The sequence below is a fragment of the Schistocerca serialis genome, chromosome 1, assembly GCF_023864345.2.
Source record: "Schistocerca serialis cubense isolate TAMUIC-IGC-003099 chromosome 1, iqSchSeri2.2, whole genome shotgun sequence".
In the NCBI taxonomy this organism is placed as follows: domain Eukaryota; kingdom Metazoa; phylum Arthropoda; class Insecta; order Orthoptera; family Acrididae; genus Schistocerca; species Schistocerca serialis.
This window is the reverse complement of record NC_064638.1, coordinates 130127580-130148782: the sequence shown is the minus strand read 5'-3', so window position 1 is coordinate 130148782 and position 21203 is coordinate 130127580. Positions and strand designations below refer to the sequence as shown.

General features: G+C 40.3%; 1 protein-coding gene across 1 annotated transcript in view; it reads right to left on the bottom strand.

Moving 5' to 3' along the window:
* LOC126457127 (serine protease snake-like) overlaps positions 1 to 21203 on the bottom strand; it is a 162976-nt gene that overhangs the window by 60556 nt on the left and 81217 nt on the right. Inside the window, exon 5 of the mRNA XM_050093191.1 lies at positions 3232 to 3506. Coding sequence (XP_049949148.1) covers positions 3232 to 3506 — 275 coding nt within the window. The remainder of the gene's footprint in view (positions 1 to 3231; positions 3507 to 21203) is intronic.

Sequence of the window (21203 nt, the reverse complement as noted above, 5' to 3'; positions counted from 1 at the left end):
TGCAAGGAGGATTGGGCTTGGTTGATATTGTTCTGCAGGACTATGTTGGTAAGGGCTAAGGATTGGTGAAATCTGAACAGGTGGAGGTCATTGTGGAAGGAGGGGTGGCAAACAGAGATGGGTAATTTGATGGTAAGGGCATTAGGGGGGAGGGGGGGGGGGGTGATTTCATGAGCCAAGCAACAATGGAGGAACAATACATGGGAGTGGGATCTGACTAGGGATAAGGAAACTTTTCTGTATTGACCCAGACAGAAGGAGCATTAATCCATGGTGGTGCAAAAAATGTGAAAAATTACTTAAGAAAGTAGACTTACATCTGAAAAATTACACAAAATACACCCAAATACGTGTGAAAAACACAAAAAGGACCAATGGATGCACAAGGGGGAAAATCAAGATAAAATCTGAGGAAGATGACGATAGTGGAAGGCGAACACTCACTAAAATTGGAAAGAAGTCACAAGGGTCAAAGTAGAGAATAACTAATCATTAATAAATATATGCATCTTACCATGGGTAGCAGGTTTGATGGGGGATAAGCGTAAAGAAGGGGGACGGCAGATGTGACTGGATGAGTTGGATTTAGTGGGTGCAAACAGGGACAGAAAGGAGGAAGTGTGGGGTGTGGGGAGGGGTTCGTAGGTAGAGATACAAGATCATGCCACTGGAAAAGTGCGTGAGATAACACACAAAAGTACAGGAACTGACACAGGGAGCATTATCAGTTTGAAGGTAAGGGCTTAATTATCTTGGCAGGAGTAATGTGGGACACAAGATGCTGCACCAACAATCAGAGTGGTATTGAGGTTGTCTGTTGTGTGCAGTCGAGACATTTGATACACTGTGGCTCATAAGTATAGCATGCAGTGCAGTTGGTAAGGCAACAAGAGAAACACAGGAAACAAAAGAAAGAAGAATAGACATTGAATATAGAGATCCAAAAGAAAGTAGTTACAAAGGAAAACAGCACAGGGTTAGGATTGAAGAAAAGCCATCAGGCAAAAAACAAACAATGGAAAATCCAGGATGGATGTTTGAAGACAAAGGCTCCACCACCATTGTTTTGAAACACAAGAATTACATGGCAGAAGGACTGCGTCAGCTGTCACATACTTCCACCTACAAACCATGCCATAGTAATCCCATTACAATAATCCAGAAGGATCTCCAGTTACTACTCAAATCCTTAGGCCCATCCCAGAACCTCTCTCCAGAGTCCTTCTCTCTACTTACCCCTACCACTCCCTGCTCTCCCACCTTCTACATGCATCCTAAAGTCCATAAACTCAACCACCCAGGACGCTCCATTACCCGGAACCTATCCTCCTACATGCCAAACATTTCCTCGACTGACTCTCCACAGTTCCCGTCTCTTTAACACATGGTGCCCTGCTCATCTCTACTGATGCCACCTCCCTGTACACTAACATTCCTAATGCCCATGGCCTTACTGCTGTTGAACACTACCTTTCCAGATGCCCTATGGATTCCAAACCAACAACCTCCTTCCTAGTCTCCATGACCAACTATATCTCACTCATAATTACTCCTCATTTGAAGGCATTACCTACAAACAAATCCACATTACGGCTATGGGCACCTGCATGGCACCATCCTATGCTAACCTATTCATGGGCCATCTAGAGGAATGCTTCCTGAAAACCCAGAATCCTAAACCCCTCACCTGGTTCAGATTTGTTGTTGACATCTTTTCTATCTCTAGTGAAGGTGAGGACACCTTATTCACATTCCTCCAGAACCTCAATCGCATCTGCAGTGATGAGCAGTTCCTCTCTAAATACAGCGAGGGTCTCACTGAAGTGTTCACTGACCATAGTTATCCTCCCATCCTCGTACAAAAACAAATCTCCCGTGCCTTATCTTTCCAGTCTCCCACCACCTCACGAAGTCCCACAGTCCGGCCACAGAGGAGCATTCCCCTCTTAACTCAGTACCACCTGGGACTGGAGCAACTGAATTACATTCTCCGCCAGGATTTCGATTACCTCTTGTTGTGCCCTGAAATGAGAAATGTCCTGCCCACTATCCTTCCCACCCATCCTACCATGGTATTCCACTGTCCACCAAACCTACACAATATACTCGTCCATCCTTACACAACCCCTGCTCCCAATCCCTTACCTCATGGCTCATACCCCTGTAATAGACCTAGATGCAAGACCTGTCCCATACATCCTCCTACCACCACCTACTCCACTCTGGTCACTAACATCACCTATCCCATCAAAGGCAGGGCTATCTGTGAAACCAGTCATGTGATTTACAAGCTAAGCTGCAACCACTGTGCTGCATTCTATGTAGGCATGACAACCAATCAGCTGTCTGTCCGCATGAACGGCCACTGACAAACTGTGGCCAAAAAACAGGTGGACCATCTTGTTGCTGAACACGCTGCCAAACATGATATCCCGCATCTCAATGACTATTTCACAGCCTGTGCCATATGGATCCTTCCCACCAACACGAGCTTTTCTGAACTGTGCAAGTGGGAACTTTCCTTGCAATACATCCTACATTCCCATAACCCTCCTGGCCTCAACCTTCATTAGTCACTGTCCTCACCCACCCAGCCCCCTCATTGTTCCCATTCCAGCACCACACAGCTGTCATTTCACTGCCACACCTAGTCTTTTAATTTATTTTTCTCTCCTTCTCCTACTTACCCCCTTCCCCCTCCACACCTTCTCTCCTGCCCTCCGTCTAAACTGCAACACTTCACTGTCCATCACTCCCACCATGCTATCTCTCCCCCTCCCCACTCCATCCTCCTCCTTACCCCTACCCAGTCGTTACTCCCATCATGCACTGATGCTGCTGCTCACAGTGTGGTTTCAGTTCTCTGAGACTGCAGACATGCGTGCAAGTTGTGTTTGCGTAAATGTGTGTGTGTGTGTGTGTGTGTGTGTGTGTGTGTGTGTGTGTCTGTGTCTGTGTGTGTGTGTGTGTGTGTGTGTGTGTGTGTGTGTGTGTGTGTGTGTGTGTGTGTGTGTGTCTGTGTCTGTGTCTGTGTGTGTGTGTGTGTGTGTGTCTGTGTGCGCGTGCGCACACATTTGTGTATGTGTGTCTACTGCTGACAAAGGCCTTAATGGCTGGAAGCTATAATTGTGTGAATCTTTTTGTTGTACCTATCGCAACTCAGCATCTGTGCTATATGGTGAGTAGCCACTTTCCTTCACTGGTATAAGCATTTTAAATGCTTTAACCTACCATACTCTGTTGATGCAAAACTTTCAGCTCCAAATCCTGTTATAATTGCATGATTTGTTGGCAGCTGTCTTAATGTATTCAAGCAAGCAGGCCGAACACGTGAGCTAAGTTCGGCTGGTGTATGCAAATGGAGGACAGCCACATTATGGAACTTGAACTTTCGTTCATAGAGAGGATGTGGGATTACCCATTCAACATAAATCTCCTGCACAGCTTCATCATCACTTGGTGTTGTTAAGTCAACATCACCCAGGCGTACACGTCGCACAATGCCACTGTAAAGAATCGCACAATGCCACTGTAAAGAAACAAGTTTGTTCAAATCTCTGCTGATTGTAAAATAACAGATACTTATGTAAAACTACCTACAAGCTTTATTCCAGCCACTGACATTTATCCATCATTTTTTGCAATTGCAAAATAAAACCATATAAGCACATTCCTGGTAGGTATAGATTTCATCATGTAATTTGTACTATCCATAATTATAGTACTTAAATCCACATTTCATGTGTGATTCATACTTCAGATGGTGTTGTAAAATGTTTTCATACAGAGGAAAGAAAGTTTCTTTCTATATGTTTCTTTACTATCCATGCACATCATAAAATTACATTAATTAACTAGTGAACAACATAGTTAAAAATTATAAATTTAGCCTGGAAGAAGTGAATTGGAGAACACTGCAGCTTTCTTAGCAAATTTGATTCTTTTGCTAACTCTGTCTGTGCTTCATGTTTTATCAGGTAAATGTAACATCACAAGTAACAGTAGCTTTACATCATGTACAGGGCTATTACAAATGATTGAAGCGATTTCATAAATTCACTGTAGCTCCATTCATTGACATATGGTCACGACACACTACAGATACGTAGAAAAACTCATAAAGTTTTGTTCGGCTGAAGCCGCACTTCAGGTTTCTGCCATCAGAGTGCTTGAGAGTGCAGTGAGACAAAATGGCGACAGGAGCCGAGAAAGTGTAAGTCGTGCTTGAAATGCACTCACATCAGTCAGTCATAACAGTGCAACGACACTTGAGGACAAAGTTCAACAAAGATCCACCAACTGCTAACTCCACTCGACAATGGTATGCGCAGTTTAAAGCTTCTGGATACCTCTGTAAGGGGAAATCAACGGGTCAGCCTGCAGTGAGCGAAGAAACGGTTGAACACGTGCGGGCAAGTTTCACGCGTAGCCCGCGGAAAATTGGCTCATGCCACAACTGGAGACCAACAGCGCCGACTTCATCTTTCAACAGGATGGTGCCCCACTGCACTTCCATCATGATGTTCGGCATTTCTTAAACAGGAGATTGGAAAACCGATGGATCGGTCGTGGTGGATATCATGATCAGCAAGTCATGTCATGGTCTCCACGCTCTCCCGACTTAACCCCATGCGATTTCTTTCTGTGGGGTTATGTGAAAGATTCAGTGTTTGAACCTCCTCTACCAAGAAATGTGCCAGAACTGCGAGCTTGCATTAACGATGCTTTCAAACTCATTGATCGGGACATGCTGCGCCGAGTGTGGGAGGAACTTTATTATCGGCTTGATGTCTGCCAAATCACTATAGGGGCACATATCGAACATTTGTGAATGCCTAAAAAAACTTCTTGAGTTTTTGCATGTGTGTGCAAAGCATTGTGAAAATATCTCAAATAATAAAGTTATTGTAGAGCTGTGAAATCGCTTCAATCCTTTGTAATAACCCTGTATAATATGCAGAAGAAATTTTTTGTGCTGACGTTAAATACTGGCATTACTAGTTTTGGGAATTTTTGTGCCGAATCATGAGTATTGTAGTATGCTTGACATATCCCAGTCTGAATACAAGAAGGAACACCCAGTCTCAATATTCAAACAATTTCGTGAGATGCTTGGACTTTGCAAAATTCAGAAGAAAGCTGACAGATCAGTTGGACATAAGAAGCGAGTCATGGGCCCTCTGTGTGTAGGTGATGCTCTATAACACTGTGTTGGTGACATCTACTGCTGGATCAATACAAATAATCAGTTTATGAAAATATACTCTGACAGAAAAAAAAATCTACTCACCAACTGGCAGCAGGAGAAAACCCACATGGAAGTTTAGTGTATGTGCAAGTTTTCAGAGCCAGTTACTCCTTCTGCAGAAGGGTTGAAGAGGAAGAAAGAAGGGGAAGGACTGGTGAGGTTTAGGAAATGGGGGGATTTATGAAAAAGTCGCTCAGAACATTGTATCAGGGGGGATTTACTGGACAGGTTGAAAAGGAAAGGCAGATTGTTGGTGACTGTGCCAGATGAGTTTTAAAAACCTGTTCAAAGGTGCAGTGCCCAACAATTAGTCTTTCCTCCTCATCCTATCCAGTAAGTCTCCCTGACTAGGGAGTTCCAAGTGAGTTTTCTGTAACTCTCTCCATTTTCTGAACCTCACCAGTCCTGTTCACTCATCTTTCACCTTGAATCCTCCTGCTAGAAGTAGTCACTGGCTGCAAAAGTTTGCACATTTTCTTAACTTTCATGCTGCCACATGGTGAGTAGATATTTTTTTAATCCAATTATGTGACACGTACTGATGTGAAACACAGTGGTCTATAGAACTACTCTTACCAGCATGCTAAACTTAGAAGAATTTGCAGGTGTGTTTCTCAAGCACAGATGCGTAGTGCTGATCAGTTATACAGAATTTTGTTTAACTTTTTCATGGATGCATTTTTGATGGTGATTCAGTTAAAACAATTTTTTGGTATCTTATTGGATTTGTGATTAATTGCCTATATTTCTGTGATTTAGGACTGAAAATTATGGTGGTACATGTGTGGCGCCAATGAGGTCAACACCAGTATCGATCTGAGCATCATCTTTGAACCAAGCAAACCATTATCTTTGTGTAGTTCCACCATCCAGTTCTTTGTTAGCTTTACTTGTGTAAAGAGGTGAATGAATGAACTCCTGATTATAAGGTGTTGTTTAATGTATCTCACCCGAGCATCTGCTTCACATGTATCACCAGGGAACAATGCTGGTCAATGGATTTCCCACTTTTCTTCCATACAAGCATATGATCTACCTTCACCAGTCATACATGATCTGGCACAGTGTTCTTCTTGGTTACAATGGTGACTGGACAGTTTTTGTGCATGATGTGAATCCATCTATGAAATGTTTTGGGATTCGTAATCAAAAGTTCAATGATCTTCATACCTTTCTTGTTCTTTATTCATTCTGTGCATTATAAAGACATTTCCAATTGGCACATCTATCAGGAAGTAGAGAATCTGACGCCACCACTTACGAGAACATTGACATACTGCATAATTTTGTGCAAGTTAATTGAAACATTGACATACTGCATAATTTTGTGCAAGTTAATTGAAGTGATCCACACCACCCATTATATTATTGTATGTTGCTACGGCTATTGGACAAGTAATAATGTTGGTAGTATAATCCTTATTCTTCCTTGACATGAATGTTGTTTCTCTAGGATTGTCTTAAGTTGTCAAAATAGTGACAGGTTTGTGGTCCATTCATTTTAAAGGTACAGTACCATGTTTGCATTGGAACTGAAATTCTCTTATTTCAATGATCCACAGTGGTAAAGACATTGTCATATGCTACCTCACTGTCACTATGTTTCAGACCTTGGGTCATGTTAATGTTCTCCCCTAGAATTTTCTGGAGATCCTTCATCCAGTTTTCCTGTGTAAATACCAATTTTGTGACATAGCTTGTCTGAGTGCTAAACGCAAGACTTTGTATCCTCATGTGATTGGCTTCAGAGGCATGTACTGCTTGAGTGATATCCATCCCATGAAAGGTATCATGCTTCCATACACAGCCTGTACCTTACTACCAGTTTGTGGCTTACAAATTTTGTTATTCAGGAAGGTTATAAGCAGTGGTGAGATATGAGGTAACTGGAATCAGTTTTTAAAAAAATGTTAGAAGTAACAATACTGTTGTAATTATTATTATGCTATTGTTTATAATTATCATTTATTGTATCACATCATGCCCTAGTATTACACTAAATAATGTCATTTTCGTCTATTACAGTACAAGGCCCGGCCTCAACGATTAGGCCTGTTGAGCTGTATCAGATACTCAGAAATGTCTGCATGAAGAAGGATGATATTAAAAATTCTGGTACTCTCAGTTTTATGTATAATTGATATCAGTTCTGCAATCCTTCTTGTCAAAAACATTAATCACAGATTTATAGAATAATGTCTGTTGTTTCACAGACTTGAGCAATCATCTTTCTATAGACAGTGAATCAAGGTGAGAAAGTTTGGTATGCAACTGTGTATTTTGAAGATAAGTTTTGATTCTCTTCAGTGCAAAGAATTATCTTTCTGCTGAAGCACTGGTTGCAGGAAGGGTTAAAATGACTTCACCATTTGAATTACTGAGGTCTTTTTATAAGTCACTTAAGATATCTTGAAAAAGAGCTGAAAGCTGCTAGTGATTTGATAGATGTTCATCCTCTTGTGCCATTAAGTGTAACAGTTCAACATGATTGATCTGATCATCACTGTGCTCTGTTTCACTGTGTCCTCTGAAAGGAAGTTCTGGTGCAGCTAGGAAACTTGACTCCAATTAAACAGGCTTTCCGAGCAATATGTTGACATGTTGAATAATTGGGTCTTCTGCAAGTGCAAAGAACTGGCAGAAGACATGATTATTCAACATGTCAGTCCACCATGTGAATTTTTCTTCACTTGTTCATTATGCTTCTGAACATTTAATATCAAAAACAACGCCCAAGCAAAGATCTATCCTTGTACTGCCAAATTTAATGAGTATCCACATAGATATAATATGGTCCTTCAAACTTTTGTGCTGTGTCCGTAAGTTGCTGAAATAGTTCATGTCACTCACACCATTTCTTGTCCACAACACATCAGAAGAAAACACAACACATAGTGAATGGCACAATTTTTGTCTCTCTTTACAGCCACACAACCATTTCTAAGAGGAGTATCATGATTATTGAAAATGTCTGACAATTTTTAGTTGTTATAGTTAAATAGGAAGATCTGGTGTAAGACACCCCTGTTTGATCACATCAGTTTCCCCTTTAAAACTGCGTCCTCAAAATGGATGCTTGCACAGACTTTTCAGCACACATTTACAGTCTTATATGATCATATCTCTTGAAGAGCCCATTGCTTCATCCGTATTGCTTCAGCAACGCAACTTCACCTTTAAACAAAACTAATGAAAAATGATTAATAATATACCTTTTCACAAAAATATAATGAATGAACAATAATATGTCAAAAACAGTATGAAACACTAAAATGTGTACCCTGATTTACATTGAACACTTGGAGCACTGTAGTGCTTGAAAGAGTAACACACATGTCTTTAGAAGATCTGGAGAATCATAGGTGCTGCATGATTATCTACCGCCTGTAACATTGCACAGCGAGCTAGCAGAAGCAAGAGAGGGGATGAACCTTGCAATGGGTGAGTGTGCACTGTCAGTCACTGTTGCTGGGAAGTTATAAGAGTGTAGCATGTAGCTGACCAGCCCCTGTGGCCTTCCAAACGGGTCACCAGGTTAACAGTACATTTTATAAATATGAAGTCTGGCCACAACTGAAATTGTAGAAAAAAATATATTCCAAGAATGTTTAAATGTAAAACAAATGCATCTTTCCTTTAACTGTAATCAGTTACTAGCACACATTGCCTGTGGTTATAAGAGGTCTGACCTTAGGAAGTTTATCATGATTTTGATGTCACTTGGAGGATTAAGTCTATTGTCATTTATGTCACTAGTTTCATATATCTTTTGAAATGTCTGCATGTACAGGCTTTGATATATAAAGCTGATCAAAAGCATTTTCTGAACTCCAGTAGTATTACTCTTGGCAACACAACAATTTGTCACCTCATTTATGGTCTGATCAGACAGCCATTTTTGTTTCAGTTGCTCTTGATACAGATTCATCTACTGAACCACATGCTCTAGTATCTACATGGGAAATAAAGAAAGGAAGTAATCTATCTATGTACTGTGTTTTTTCAATGGGTAGTTGACTGCTGGTTCTTGTGTAACAACGTTAAGCAAGTAGAAAACAGTGGGGTCATCTGACTGTTCCACTTTTGCCAACAGTTCTTCTGCACTTATGGTACCATTGCTAGAAATCTCTGTTCATTGTACAAGAAATGTTTACTATATTCTTGATATCAGCCTGTGGAACCTGCACAATGCCTGAAATGAATTCATCCTCTGTACCTACATCACTTTGTTTCACGAACTTTAGTTTCAGTATGCAGTGAAAACAGCAAAAAAGAAAAGAATGATTGTGAGACAGGCAGTAAATGATAAACTAATTTTCAAATTACACTTGTTACCAATATCTATGTTTACTTACCAGAAAGTGAAAACAATCCTAGAAACTTTGTTTATCACATAATAAAATTGTGAACTGATACAGGTCACAATAACATATATTGCAGAAGCGAAGCAATGTATCTTGACAACAGTAGCAATGCCATGACAAACAGAAACAAATTGTGGTAGTTGTTTTTAATACACCTGGTACAGTGTATTACTACAAAATGTCAGGTACATACGTAGGTGGAAAGATGTATCCCCGAAGAGCTAAGAATACCATATGCAAACAAAAAACATGAGTGTAATCGTAATAAGGAAGCAGTTGAACCAACACAGAATGACATTAAAAAGAAAAAAGTGGGAATGCAAATATTGTTGGCAAAAATTACTTAACAGTTGTTCACCAAAATATATGTTCCCTAGCAAATGAGACCCAACAGCTAGAAGTGGAGCTGGAGTCTACAGAGTGCTCAGTTGTTTGTCTCACTGAGCATTGGTGCAATGAGGCTGAAATTAATCAGTTAGTCTTGCAGTCTTATAACTTAGCATGTGCATACTGTAGGACTTCTATGAATTGTGGAGGGTGTTGTATTTATGTAAAACAAAATTATCAGTATAATACCAGAAGGGATTTAGGTGTAATCAGTAAAGAGCAACATTTTGAACTGGCTGTAGTTGAAATCAGGGACCAATACAGGTGTAGGAATTTGATTATCTTATGTATATACAGATCTCCTAGTGGATACTTCAACATCTTTTTCTCCAAACTTAATCATGTTCTTGACAAGATATCCACTCCAAAGAACCACATTCTCATATGTGGAGACCTAAATGAAGATAAACTGAATCCTGATGCTACATGGGACTCATTACTAAGTCTTGCTCAAAGTTTCAATCTAGTTCCAATGGTTAACAGTGCAACAAGAATAACAAAATACTCAAAGACAGCTGTTGATCAGGTATTAACCAATTTAGGCAAAGATAACTGTGAAGTGGTGGTAGCAGAGCTACAATTATCTGATCACTCAGGTCAAACCATTAATATAAAAGTGGCTCCAGAAGAAACAAAGAAAATGCATATTTACAGGCGATTTTTTTTTTTCTAAACAAAATAGATATGAGTTTGCCAAACAGATAGCAGGACAAACATGGGACTCAGTATACTCAGAGGTAGATGCAAATGAAAAATTCAAAAACTTCATGAGAGTGTTTAAATTAAATTTTGAAGAAATATTTTCTAAGGTGTTATGTCCATTATCAACAGCAGGAAAAAACAAGTGGGTCACAAAAGGCATTAAGAAATCGTCTGAAACACTAAAATACCTGAGCTCCATTAAACACAGTCAAACTAAACCTGCTTTCTCACTCTTTTATAAAAGATATAGGAAAACATATAGGAAAATATTTCTTGCAGCAAAGAGAGCTCATAACTCCAAACTGGTGCTCTCTGCTGAAAACAAAAATAAGGCAGTTTGGAAGATTGTAAAGCAGAAAACTGGTACCAGGAAAATGAATGCATTAAACTTGAAAATCAAAGAGGAAGGGACTCTAATAGAAGACCCAATATATTTGGAAAACTATGTAAATGATTATTTCAGTAGCATAGGAATAAAATTACAGGAAAATTTTCTAACAGCCCCTCAGGTCAAAAAGCCAAATAATGCTGCATCACACTCAATGGTGTTATTCCCTACAACACAAGTAGAAGTCTACAGAGCAGTCAGCAAACTGAAAAACAAAAACTCAGATCGTCTGGATGAAGTCCCCATTTTTATAATTAAGGACTGTATCGAGAGCCTACTTCCACCTTTAGTTGATATTATAAACCAATCCTTCAAGCAGGGCTACTTTCCAGACTATTTAAAATATGCTAAATTGCTACCTCTCTTCAAAAAAGTTGATGCAAGGAAAAATTGAAAATTATAGGCCAGTTTCTCTACTCTCATGCTTTGCAAAAATATTAGAAACTATTATGAAAGATAGGCTAATGAATTATTTAAATAAATACAACTTACTGTCTGTTGACCAGTTTGGATTTCGATCAGGGAAAAGCATAGAATCAGCAACAGCACACCTCACAAAACACATTCTAGAAGCATTAGATAAAGGGAATTACACAACAGGTATATTTCTTGATCTAACTAAAGCGTTTGATACAGTAGACCACAACATATTTTTTAATAAGTTAGACAAACTGGGAGTAAGGGGACTTGTGAAAAAGTGGTTCCAGTCATATCTAAAAAATAGAAGACAGATAACTGAAATCTCACATATTTAAAGTTGCTCAAACTATATTGTAAAGTATACTTCAGATCCAAATTATGTAAATATAGGTGTCCCACAGGGTAGTGTCCTTGGCCCAATACTATTCCTCATTTACATAAATGACTTCCCACAGAGCATCAAGCATGGACAAACAATATTGTTTGCAGATGACTCAAATGTTCTAATCAGTGACAAATCACCAGATGCACTGAAAGAGAAAGCTGAACAAACACTAAACAGTGTACATGAGTGGGCATCCAATAATAAACTAACACAGAATTTAAAAAAAAAACTTCTATGTCTGCAAAAAAACACACTATAACAACTTTAACTTAAATGATGAAACTATAGAATGTGTAGGCTACACAAAATTTCTTGGTATGCATGTTGACAGTCAGTTAAAGTGGGAAGAACATATTAAAATACTTAGTAACAGAATCGCTACAGCATGCTATGCTCTTACAATTCTGACTGCAGTGTGTGATACTACATGTGTCAGATCTGTATATTTTTCTTATATCCACTCTGTTACTACCTATGGAATAATACTTTGGGGAGTCAACTGTAAAAATATTCAAATAGTTTTCAAATTAGAGAAAAGAGCAATTTGTATAAAAACCAAGAGTGGCAGTAGAGCTCACTGCCTTGAATATTTCCAAAAGCTGGAAATCTTAACTGTCCCCTGTGAATTCATTTTTCAAAGTATTATATATGTAAAAAATATTGACTGCTATGTTAAAAATTCTTTAGTGCACAGCTATGAAACTAGAAACCAATACAATGTGCACCAAGAGAGGAGAAATAAAGTTAAAACTCAGCAGAGCTTGTTGTACAATGCTGTTAAATTATATAATAAACTACCCCAAAATATGAAAGATATTGACACAATTGGACAGTTCAACACAAAACTAAAAAAAAAAAAATTATTAAATAAAAGTTATTACGCAGTAATGGACTATCTGAATTAAAACACGTAGTGTAATTAAAGTAGCCTGCATTGCAATATATGAGGAAATAATTACAATATGAAATTCAGAATTGTACAGTACTATAAGAAAATTACATAAGGATATAAAACTAATGTAAGATACCTTAAATATGTGTGTAAATATTAATTTTATGTGTATAAATTGTAGGTATATTGTACTGTATATGATTTTGATGACAAAATCTACACAATGTAAATTGTTACATGGATTAATAAAGAAATCAATCAATCAATCAATCGAAAGCTTAGGGATACCCCAAAGTTGGTGGTAGTATGTTTCCTCAGGACCACAAAAGACATTAATTTTGTGGTAAGTATACTTCCTAAGCTGCTTTCAGAAACTACTTTGGTTGTAAGAATGGTTCTCAAGAACCCTTAAAACACTTATTTGGTAGGATTTATACTTCCCACAGCCCAAGAAGCTACATTTCACAGCATACAGAAATGACAGCTGGTTGGAGCAGACGGTCATTAGATGAAAGTGGCAAAGAGAAGTGAAAACATGCATTCCCATAAATGCTGTAAAGAAATACTGTATAGTTAATGGGAAGCATATCCCCACGGCCCACAAAAGGGTTAAGTAAGTCTTTCAGGTAAATCTGTGTTCATGTGACCAGTAAGCAGAGGCCTTTAAGTTTTTGGAGCTCTCTACAAACCTGACTGATGGAAGACAACTCTACTTGCAGCCATCTCTCCAAAAAATCAACTAAAGTCTGCAATATCACTTGAGTGGAAGGATCCAGATGGAACTGAGCAAATAATACCACAGCAAGAAAAAATTACAGTACCAGAAATCAACCACAATGTTGTCAAGAGGACAGTAACGAACAATGGAGTAGGAAGATCAGTTTGCAGGAACAGGATATTCAAAAGTCCAGAAACACATTGTACTCCTAGAAGATCATCAAGACCAATAAAACCCAGAGTTCAAAGTGACATGTTTTTGTGGGAAAGTAAAGCAACTAACAAATTCCCAGGACTGGGTAAAAACAACTGGCCAAGCCAGCTAGTTAAAACAACAGAAGCAGTTGCATCAACTGCAGACTCTTCAGCATCACTTACTCAATCAAATGTGGTGGAGTATACAATTCCAGTTACTGCAACACCAGGCAGCTCGGCACCTCCTCGGACTGTACGGAGCAAGAAGGCACCTCAACAGCTACCTTGACAACTAGACAGACAGAAGCCAGGTTGGGTAGTAGATCAAGAAATGCAAGATCGCCAAAGAACAGGAACACTTTTAGTGCCTGGATCCAGAACTTATGTAAGTGAACCAACTCAGTGCATTTTAAAGGAAGATAATCAGAGTGACCAGTTAAAATTACCACTAAGGCTCATGCACCTAAACATACAGTACCTTAGAAATAAGCTTAATATATTACAGGTTTTTGTAAGTGAACAGTCACCTCATATAGTAGTGTTAACTGAGCATGGATTAAAATCTGGTGAAATTATTTACTGTGAACTAGAGGGCTACTCCTTAGCAAATATTTATTGTATACATCAACATAAGGGTGGTGGTGTGGCAGTTTACATTAGTGAGAATTTCAAGTACAAGAAAATAAACTATCTAGACCAGTACAACAAAGAAGGCTTGATTGAAGTGACAGGCATTGAAGTCCACACCAAAGAGTGTAGAGAGGTTATGAGAAAACATAAAGTTATTGGGATTTACCATCCACCAAAGGCTGATGTAGTTAGCTTCATAGACATATTTAGTAGAGGAGTGGGACGTTGTGGTCCCAGTGACCTAACTATACTTGGTGATCTGAATATTGAGGCAAAATCTTCCAGTTTGTGTAATATGAGGTTAATAGATACTCTGAACTCATATAATCTCATAAATGTAGTAAATAGTGATACCAGGGTAACAAAGTCCATATCTAGCAGAATTGATTACGTTATACTATGTAAACATATTAAAGACAGTGTTAGGTGCTGGAATATGGATTTTCACTACTCTGACCACAAATGCCAGCTTGTAGAGTATGTAAACACAAGCATCCCAAAAATGACAAAAGTTATCGAAAATAAAAGAATCCTAAAAGAGGGTAACATCCTTGCCTTAAGAAATAAATTAGCTATAGAGGACTGGGATCTGGTTTACCAGACTGAAGGATCTGAAAACAAATGGGCCAAATTCTATGATACTATGTTAAGACACTTTGACAGATGCTGCCCTGTTACGAAAATACAAAGAGTGTTCACCCATAACCAAAGTGCAAAAACCAACAGACTGATAGTTCCAGCAAATATGATAAAACTCAGGCAAAACATCCAGGACCTGGATGTGTTACACAAGTCAACAAACCTGCAGATTTTTAAGGCCAAGTACAATGAAGCCAAGAAAATCTTTAAGAAAGAGCTTTCAAATCTAAGAAAACAGATATACAGCAGTGAAATAGCTCAATCAGACAATGTAGCCAAGACCTCATGGAGAATTGTAAATCAATTTCGCAAAGCCACACCGAAGCCAGAAACTGAAATTTTAATTATAAGACATGAAGGAAACACAATTAAAGATCCTAATAAAGTCTGCAATGTTTTCAATAAATACTTTATATCTGCAGCTGTTAGTCCAATTAATAACACAGTTGTGAGTAGTGAGGTAAAGCTCTGCCCCTTTGAAGAGCCACCTTCTGAATTCAAACAAGTAAGTGTAAAAGAAATAGGCAGGATAATAAATAACCTAAAGAATAAGTTCTCATCTGGATGGGATTGTTTGAGTAGTATCGTGATTAAAAAATGTAATAAGGAATTAGTTAAAATAATCACCCACCTGGTAAACTGCAGTATCAGAGAACATACATTTCCAAATGTATTGAAATGGAGCACAGTTAAACCAGTGCATAAAAAAGGATCCAAGGAAGAGGTTTCAAATTTCAGGCCCATATCATTAATATCTGTCTTCAGCAAAATATTTGAAGTTGTGCTGCTGACACAACTTAGTGACTATTTCTTGAAAAATAAGTTCCTAACAGAGACACAACACGGATTCCGAAAAGATCATAGTACTATCAAAGCAATTACGGAATTTCTTCACAAAACGTATGGTGCCCTTGATCAAGGAATGCAAACAGCTGGCATATTTCTAGACCTTACTAAAGCCTTTGACTCGGTAAACCATGAGTTACTTTTAAGTAAACTTGAGTCATACAATGTAAATGCTGCATCCATGCAATTGCTGGCTACATATTTATTTAACCGCATTCAGTGTACAATGCTGACTTACAAAATCAATAATCAGATCATTAATTTCCAGTCCAAATATGAGACAGTCACACAAGGTGTACCCCAGGGCTCAATTTTGGGCCCTTTCCTTTTCCTATTGTACATAAATGATATAGAGCAACCTTTCAACTCCCAATTGGTAACCTATGCAGACGATACCTCACTGTTATTTCTGGGTAAACAAAATGATGAGTTAACGTTGGTAGCCACTGAGGGACTACAGCAAATAACTACTTATTTCCAAGATCAAGGTTTGAAAGTTAATATCAGTAAATCACAGTTATTTCCATTTAAACTTACAAACTCACACCAAACCTCTATCAGTAATATAAGTGGAATTGAAGTAGTGGACACAGAAGGCTGCAGATTTCTAGGTATTCACCTAGATGAAAATCTAAGATGGATAAACCATATCAAATTTTTATGCAATAAAATCAGCAGTTCATTACATCTAATCAGCCAGTTATCAAAAGTAGTTCCACATCAGACATTAAAAACAATTTGTTATGGAGCCATTTTTCCACAGATTAACTACGGGATAGAGATATGGGGTTGTGCTGCCGACATGCATATGAACAGAATATTAACCCTACAGAAAAGAGCAATCAGAATTATCCATGGATTAGGGTATAGAGATTCATGCAGGGAAATCTTTGTTCATCATAAATACCTCACAGTCTACTCACTGTATCTTTACAAATTAATTATATTTTTTGTGACACATCAAAACAAAGAAACAAAGTGCTCTGATATGCATGCCTATAATACAAGAAATAAAGACTGCTACTACAGACAAAGAACAAAATTAAAAACAACAGACCATAGTCCATGCATTAGTGGTCAAATATGGTACAACAGATTACTGAGCTCTATAAGGTGCCACAAAGGGAACTTATTCAAAGTGAAACTGAAACATGTCTTGATTGACAAGTGTTTATACTCTTTAAGTGAATATTAATATTAAACTAAAATAAATAATTGTATATATAAAAACAAAGATGATGTGACTTACCAAATGAAACTGCTGGCAGGTCGACAGACACACAAGCAAACACAAACATACACACAAAATTCAAGCTTTCGCAACAAACTGTTGCCTCATCAGGAAAGAGGGAAGGAGAGGGAAAGACGAAAGGATGTGGGTTTTAAGGGAGAGGGTAAGGAGTCATTCCAATCCCGGGAGCAGAAAGACTTACTTTAGGGGGAAAAAAGGACGGGTATACACTCACACACACACACACACACACATCCATCCACACATATACAGACATAAGCAGACATATTTAAAGACAAAGTCATATACATATACATGTCTGTATATGTGTGGATGGATATGTGTGTGTGTGTGTGCGCGCCCGAGTGTATACCCGTCCTTTTTTCCCCCTAAGGTAAGTCTTTCCGCTCCCAGGATTGGAATGACTCCTTACCCTCTCCCTTAAAACCCACATCCTTTCGTCTTTCCCTCTCCTTCCCTCTTTCCTGATGAGGCAACAGTTTGTTGCGAAAGCTTTAATTTTGTGTGTATGTTTGTGTGTCTGTCGACCTGCCAGCACTTTCATTTGGTAAGTCACATCATCTTTGTTTTTAGATATATTTTTCCTACGTGGAATGTTTCCCTCTATTTTTATATATATATATATATATATATATATATATATATATATATATATATATATAATGGAAGGAAACATTCCACGTGGGAAAAATTATATATAAAAACAAAGATGAGGTGACTTACCGAACAAAAGCGCTGGCAGGTCGATAGACACACAAACAAACACAAACATACACACAAAATTCAAGCTTTCGCAACAAACTGTTGCCTCATCAGGAAAGAGGGAAGGAGAGGGGAAGACGAAAGGAAGTGGGTTTTAAAGGAGAGGGTAAGGAGTCATTCCAATCCCGGGAGCGGAAAGACTTACCTTAGGGGGAAAAAAGGACAGGTATACACTCGCACACACGCACATATCCATCCACACATACAGACACAAGCAGACATATTTAAAGACAAAGAGTTTGGGCAGAGATGTCAGTCGAGGCAGAAGTGTAGAGGCAAAGAAGTTGTTGAAAGACAGGTGAGGTATGAGTGGCGGCAACTTGAAATTAGCGGAGATTGAGGCCTGGCGGATGACGAGAAGAGAGGATATACTGAAGGGCAAGTTCCCATCTCCGGAGTTCGGATAGGTTGGTGTTGGTGGGAAGTATCCAGATAACCCGGATGGTGTAACACTGTGCCAAGATGTGCTGGCCGTGCACCAAGGCATGTTTAGCCACAGGGTGATCCTCATTACCAACAAACACTGTCTGCCTGTGTCCATTCATGCGAATGGACAGTTTATTGCTGGTCATTCCCACATAGAATGCGTCACAGTGTAGGCAGGTCAGTTGGTAAATCACGTGGGTGCTTTCACACGTGGCTCTGCCTTTGATCGTGTACACCTTCTGGGTTACAGGACTGGAGTAGGTGGTGGTGGGAGGGTGCATGGGACAGGTTTTGCATCGGGGGCGGTTACAAGGATAGGAGCCAGAGGGTAGGGAAGGTGGTTTGGGGATTTCATAGGGATGAACTAACAGGTTACGAAGGTTAGGTGGACGGCGGAAAGACACTCTTGGCGGAGTGGGGAGGATTTCATGAAGGATGGATCTCATTTCAGGGCAGGATTTGAGGAAGTCGTATCCCTGCTGGAGAGCCACATTCAGAGTCTGGTCCAGTCCCGGAAAGTATCCTGTCACAAGTGGGGCACTTTTGTGGTTCTTCTGTGGGGGATTCTGGGTTTGAGGGGACGAGGAAGTGGCTCTGGTTATTTGCTTCTGTACCAGGTCGGGAGGATAGTTGCGGGATGCGAAAGCTGTTTTCAGGTTGTTGGTGTAATGATTCAGGGATTCCGGACTGGAGCAGATTCGTTTGCCACGAAGACCTAGGCTGTAGGGAAGGGACCGTTTGATGTGGAATGGGTGGCAGCTGTCATAATGGAGGTACTGTTGCTTGTTGGTGGGTTTGATGTGGACGGACGTGTGAAGTTGGCCATTGGACAGGTGGAGGTCAACGTCAAGGAAAGTGGCATGGGATTTGGAGTAGGACCAGGTGAAACTGATGGAACCAAAGGAGTTGAGGTTGGAGAGGAAATCCTGGAGTTCTTCTTCACTGTGAGTCCAAATCATGAAGATGTCATCAATAAATCTGTACCAAACTTTGGGTTGGCAGACTTGGGTAACCAAGAAGGCTTCCTCTAAGCGACCCATGAATAGGTTGGCGTACGAGGGGGCCATCCTGGTACCCATGGCTGTTCCCTTTAATTGTTGGTATGTCTGGCCTTCAAAAGTGAAGAAGTTGTGGGTCAGGATGAAGCTGGCTAAGGTGATGAGGAAAGAGGTTTTAGGTAGGGTGGCAGGTGATCGGCGTGAAAGGAAATGCTCCATCGCAGCGAGGCCCTGGACGTGCGGAATATTTGTGTATAAGGACGTGGCATCAATGGTTACAAGGATGGTTTCCGGGGGTAACAGATTGGGTAAGGATTCCAGGCGTTCAAGGAAGTGGTTGGTGTCCTTGATGAAGGATGGGAGACTGCATGTAATGGGTTGAAGGTGTTGATCTACGTGAAGGTGAAGGTGAAGATCAACACCTTCAACCCATTACATGCAGTCTCCCATCCTTCATCAAGGACACCAACCACTTCCTTGAACGCCTGGAATCCTTACCCAATCTGTTACCCCCGGAAACCATCCTTGTAACCATTGATGCCACGTCCTTATACACAAATATTCCGCACGTCCAGGGCCTCGCTGCGATGGAGCATTTCCTTTCACGCCGATCACCTGCCACCCTACCTAAAACCTCTTTCCTCATCACCTTAGCCAGCTTCATCCTGACCCACAACTTCTTCACTTTTGAAGGCCAGACATACCAACAATTAAAGGGAACAGCCATGGGTACCAGGATGGCCCCCTCGTATGCCAACCTATTCATGGGTCGCTTAGAGGAAGCCTTCTTGGTTACCCAAGTCTGCCAACCCAAAGTTTGGTACAGATTTATTGATGACATCTTCATGATCTGGACTCACAGTGAAGAAGAACTCCAGGATTTCCTCTCCAACCTCAACTCCTTTGGTTCCATCAGTTTCACCTGGTCCTACTCCAAATCCCATGCCACTTTCCTTGACGTTGACCTCCACCTGTCCAATGGCCAACTTCACACGTCCGTCCACATCAAACCCACCAACAAGCAACAGTACCTCCATTATGACAGCTGCCACCCATTCCACATCAAACGGTCCCTTCCCTACAGCCTAGGTCTTCGTGGCAAACGAATCTGCTCCAGTCCGGAATCCCTGAATCATTACACCAACAACCTGAAAACAGCTTTCGCATCCCGCAACTACCCTCCCGACCTGGTACAGAAGCAAATAACCAGAGCCACTTCCTCGTCCCCTCAAACCCAGAATCCCCCACAGAAGAACCACAAAAGTGCCCCACTTGTGACAGGATACTTTCCGGGACTGGACCAGACTCTGAATGTGGCTCTCCAGCAGGGATACGACTTCCTCAAATCCTGCCCTGAAATGAGATCCATCCTTCATGAAATCCTCCCCACTCCGCCAAGAGTGTCTTTCCGCCGTCCACCTAACCTTCGTAACCTGTTAGTTCATCCCTATGAAATCCCCAAACCACCTTCCCTACCCTCTGGCTCCTATCCTTGTAACCGCCCCCGATGCAAAACCTGTCCCATGCACCCTCCCACCACCACCTACTCCAGTCCTGTAACCCGGAAGGTGTACACGATCAAAGGCAGAGCCACGTGTGAAAGCACCCACGTGATTTACCAACTGACCTGCCTACACTGTGACGCATTCTATGTGGGAATGACCAGCAATAAACTGTCCATTCGCATGAATGGACACAGGCAGACAGTGTTTGTTGGTAATGAGGATCACCCTGTGGCTAAACATGCCTTGGTGCACGGCCAGCACATCTTGGCACAGTGTTACACCGTCCGGGTTATCTGGATACTTCCCACCAACACCAACCTATCCGAACTCCGGAGATGGGAACTTGCCCTTCAGTATATCCTCTCTTCTCGTCATCCGCCAGGCCTCAATCTCCGCTAATTTCAAGTTGCCGCCACTCATACCTCACCTGTCTTTCAACAACTTCTT